Below are 4497 nucleotides of genomic sequence, written 5' to 3'. Positions count from 1 at the left end.
TAGAAACCTATGATTGTGGGTTCGAATCCCGTTTCGTCCCGATTATGTTTCTAGGTTTGTCAGCACCATACCCGTGCTCGTAGGTTTCACCGAAGTGGTAAACGTCTAAGACCTGCATCACTTGGGGCTTTCTTCCCACATTAAGCTGACACGCTATGATATGACTGGAAGACTGCTAAAAGCGGTGTTAAACACAACTCACTCACTCACTCACTGACTCCTTCCCGTCATGTATTGTATTCATAGATATCGATCTCTATTGAGTTTACCCGCATGCATGTAGCCACCTATTCAAACTATCCATCATTACATTCATTGATGTGAAAGAATACAAGCGGACGTCAGAGGAAACAGCTGTTAACGGAAGCCAGGATAAACGATCTCCCTGAAGTACACCTTCCCACAAGCTTGCATCTAACACGATGAAGTGGCTTTCCTTGTTGGTTTGTGTGTCTACATTGACTGTTCTTGTTCATGGAAACACGTCAACAGAGGAAGGTAAGCATTCTACGAACTACAGCTGCTATCTAAGAAAGGTTATTAGATGAATTAGCTTTTTTTTATAACTGCGTTTGTCAGTGTGTGATCACAAAAAGTGAAGGTGTTTGTAGCCTTAATATATCTGACACCCCACACCTCAATTGTTTTGTTGTCAAATATCTAATGTTTCATTTAATACAGTCCTGCGTTAATTCTGATATTAACAATATGCATCATGTGATAGTGCTATCTCTAGATCTACACACGAGGATTTTTGTTCTTTAAGACTATATTGCATTCGTTTCACATTATTTTATTTGAGATTTTTTAAACTGTATGAAGGTCGCTGTTGAATACACGACGCTATTAAAACGAAAATTGCGCCGTTGATAAATATGTTGTTCTCGGTTTGTCTTGGAATCAGGTTTCTTGATCCGTTGCGTATTTGCTTAATATACACAGAACTACATCACGTGTATTGATTCATCCTAATCAATTGGCTCTGTGCACTTCAGTACTTCATTTCTTAGCCCAGAACGACTATGTTCGATGCATTCAAACAACAGCTGGATTGAATGACTTATTGATCTCTCGCGAAACCAAACAACATTAACGATTCTTATTGGTTCATTTGGTTTAAATTTCTGTATTCTTTCACATTTAATCTGAAATTCATTTTAACAAACGCTTATTTTGATACCCAAAAGGCATTTGATCACGAACTTGACGAATGATTACTTACATTAACTATTTTGGCTCATGGGTCGTGTATTGGGACGACCAAGCCCTTATCGGTTAAGCAATGCATCCTTTCATCTTCACGCATTCGTAAGTGTCGTAACTTTAGGTTGGTTGAAATATGTATACTGTCTGTTGTATTTTTAAAAAATCCAAAAACGTAATGTCTGTCGTGTCTATTCCATTCTAAGCGAATGTTGATGTTCAGATGAAGAGAAAAGCTATGAGATGTAATTGTGCATTGAAGCAATAACATAACGTGTTATTCCTTGTTATGCACCACCACCATCCCCAATGATACCACCCTAATACATTTTGATAAAATATTCATTTTGTTTACATCAGGTTGTCCCGAAGGAAAACAAGAAGGTGATAAATGGACAGTCCATGACGAAAGGGAATGTCAGTCATGCAGGTGTGAAGAGGCAATAACGGTCTGCAAAGAGTAAGAATACATTTACACTAATGGTCGTCACTAATGTCCCATTGATCGCAAATGAGCGGCGACCCTGTTATTGCGCTCCGGGAGTGATCGGATCGTGACGCGGTCCCGATTCGACTCCACGGGAACAAAAGATCTTATTGCGATAGGTTCCCTATACATATATATTTATTTTCAATGAGTGAGTGAGTTTACAATCAACGTCGAATCAACAGTATTTCGGTCTGTTCAGTGAGTTTTGACTGTCCATTACTGGGAATTCTCGTAGTCAGTTTCGTAGACAATGAATGATTTGACATAACTATCAACGGAAATACGAAAACCAGTGGAGGGACTGTATCTCTTTCTTTCGTATCCGCGGAAGGATGTGGTGTTTGCGCAGAAGGGAGTACTCAGTTGAAGGATGTGCTATATGCGCGGTAAGGCCTGCTCAGCGGAAAGATGTGTTGTGAGTGAGTGAGTGAGTGAGTGAGTGAGTGAGTGAGTGAGTGAGTAATTGGGTTTAACGTTTCGGTGAAACCCACGAGCACGGGTATCGTGCTGACAAACCTAGAAACATAATCGAGGCGAACCGGAATTCGAACCCACAATCATAGGTTTCTGGCGTGCCCAGGGGACGCAACTCTGCACAGCGAATCGCGGCGCCTAAGACGACTGGGTCACCCGTGCCCCCCTGTGTTGTAAGTGAGGAAGGGCGTGCTCAGCAGAAGGATAAGCTGTATCCGCGGAAGGGAGTGCTTAGTAAAAGGATGTGATGTATGCGTTGAAATGAGTGATCAGCGGAAGGATGTGCTGGTTTCGCGGAAGAGAGTGCTGAGAGGAAGGATGTGACAAGACTCTTCAAATCATAATGTCCGTATTTCTAAATCTTAAAATAAATATTTGTACACTTCATATGACGTTACAAGTACCCCTGGTACATGACGCGCGTGATTAGGGTTGTTGCAAGGTCATATTTCGATTGACAATCTGAATCAGACAAATCAGCGACCGACAGCACGAGCGACGATCTACGGGGCAAGATGACATACAATCAATTTTTCGTAATTCATTTGGGGCCAAGCGTGGTCCAGTTTTCTAAGGCGCCACAATTCGCTGTGCAGATTTATGTCCTTTGGGCACATGTGGAACCTATTGTCGTGGGTTCGAATCTAGGTTCGCCCCGATTATGTTTCGAGATTTGTCAGCACCATCCCCGTGCTCGTGGGTTTCACAAATTAGGTTAACGTCTGAGAACTGCATTACTTCTGGCTTCCCTCCAATATTAAGCTGAATACTGGAATGTAACTGGAATATTGTAAGTTAGAAACATCTCACTCACTCATTCACATCTACAAATTTAAATCACATCAATGCAGAGGATGGCCTCTTTATTCCACGGTTATAAATCCAAACTGCAATAATCCTCGAATATAATAGTGAGTGAGTGAGTTGGGTTTAACGGCACTTTTAACAGTATTCCAGTTATATCGCGGCGTGTCAGCTTAATGTGGGAGGAAAGCCCGAAGTGATGCAGGTCTCAGACGTTTACCACTTCGGTGAAACCCACGAGCGTGGGTATGGTTCTGGCAAACCTAGAAACATAATCGGGGCGAACCGGGATTCGAACCCACAATCATAGGTTTCTGGCGTGCCCAAGGGACGCAACTCTGCACAGCGAATTGCGGCGCCTTAGACGACTGGGCCACCCGTGCCCCCTCGAATATAATTGTCATTCATTGTTTCTGATCACTTAAACGCGACCGGGGCCAATAAGATGTCCGTTTCTTTTAAGTTTCTGTTTTACGGAATTACCAACAAAATGAAATCCAACGCATTTATCATATTTGCCCTTTCAAACACATTAACCTTGCCTGTCTGTACCTGTATTGCTCTACAGTTGTTTGGAAATACAAGACCCATTTATGGTGATCCCCGGATGCTACCCCAAGGAGACGCAAGTCAAAGATGGTGACTACCCAACGTGTTGTAAAAAGGACAGAAACGTATGTTCTACAGACAAGGATTTCGACATGTCTGAACTGGAGGCCTTTCAGAGCCAACAGATGGTGGACATTGCCCGCAAGAAGAAGAAGTAGATTGTGATTAACTCCTGATTGTTCAGTGTGCTTCGTGATTGAAACCTTTCAGGAAACATAACTTGACTTGAAATCATGTATTAATTGTTAAGTGTTGAAATATTAAAATGCATTAACAATGCCATTTACGTTTGTGTCTCCTTGATCTTAGAGCTGGATTATTGCTGAACATGACATTAAACAACAAACACAAAAGTATTTTATCCCTACACGGCAAATAGTACAAACAATTCTTGACAAATATAATTATGATGATTACAAATGAGAAGCTGTTTAGAAACTAGGATCTAAGCATTAAGGCCTAAATTGTTGAGGATCTTAATATGTCTAAATTTGTAACATAATGTTTGTCATTGATGGATGTACGTCGTATGAGTCTTTACAATATTTAAAAAAGTACCCACAATCTTTTGAGTCACAATCACATAATCTCAGCATCAAAAGACGACTGTGAAGTATGGAAACTGGTAAAGAAGCTCTTATTTGTTTTTTTCAGCGATACCCATAACATCTTCATCTATAGTCTACATATTGCATGGTCATTTATTCACAGACTTAGACGGGCTTATAGCAGTACAATGTGGTAGCTAACCTGGGCATACTCCTGGATTACATATTTTTGTTGTCGATGTCTGTATGTTGTTATCTTTTCGAAAAAGCTTTCAACAGCGAAGACACGATATTAGCTAATAAGGACAAACTGCACACAAGTCGTTTTGAAGTAGTTTATATAGAATGAGGTCCGATAATGGTATTTTT

At 40.9% G+C, this 4497-nt stretch overlaps 1 protein-coding gene across 1 annotated transcript; it reads left to right on the top strand.

Annotated features, from left to right (window-relative positions):
• Positions 1 to 339: 339 nt before the first annotated feature.
• On the top strand, positions 340 to 3862 carry LOC124111090. The gene is made up of 3 exons (XM_046470664.2): positions 340 to 498; positions 1564 to 1663; positions 3540 to 3862. The coding sequence occupies exons 1-3, from the start codon at positions 423 to 425 to the stop codon at positions 3736 to 3738; spliced, it is 375 nt and encodes a 124-aa protein (XP_046326620.1). The 5' UTR covers positions 340 to 422; the 3' UTR covers positions 3739 to 3862.
• Positions 3863 to 4497: the final 635 nt, after the last annotated feature.

The sequence above is a fragment of the Haliotis rufescens genome, unplaced genomic scaffold, assembly GCF_023055435.1.
Source record: "Haliotis rufescens isolate VD_foot unplaced genomic scaffold, xgHalRufe1.0.p SCAF_2, whole genome shotgun sequence".
Taxonomy (NCBI): domain Eukaryota; kingdom Metazoa; phylum Mollusca; class Gastropoda; order Lepetellida; family Haliotidae; genus Haliotis; species Haliotis rufescens.
The sequence above is the reverse complement of the archived record's forward strand: the minus strand, read 5'-3'. Positions and strand labels throughout refer to the sequence as shown.

What these genes read in the sequence shown, in the direction of transcription:
- LOC124111090 (XM_046470664.2), top strand. Translation starts at nt 423, where the DNA reads ATGAAGTGGCTTTCCTTGTTGGTTTGTGTGTCTACATTGACTGTTCTT. An exon ending in AAACACGTCAACAGAGGAAG is followed by an intron (nt 499 to 1,563) that starts GTAAGCATTCTA and finishes TGTTTACATCAG; the next exon opens with GTTGTCCCGAAGGAAAACAA. An exon ending in GCAATAACGGTCTGCAAAGA is followed by an intron (nt 1,664 to 3,539) that starts GTAAGAATACAT and finishes ATTGCTCTACAG; the next exon opens with TTGTTTGGAAATACAAGACC.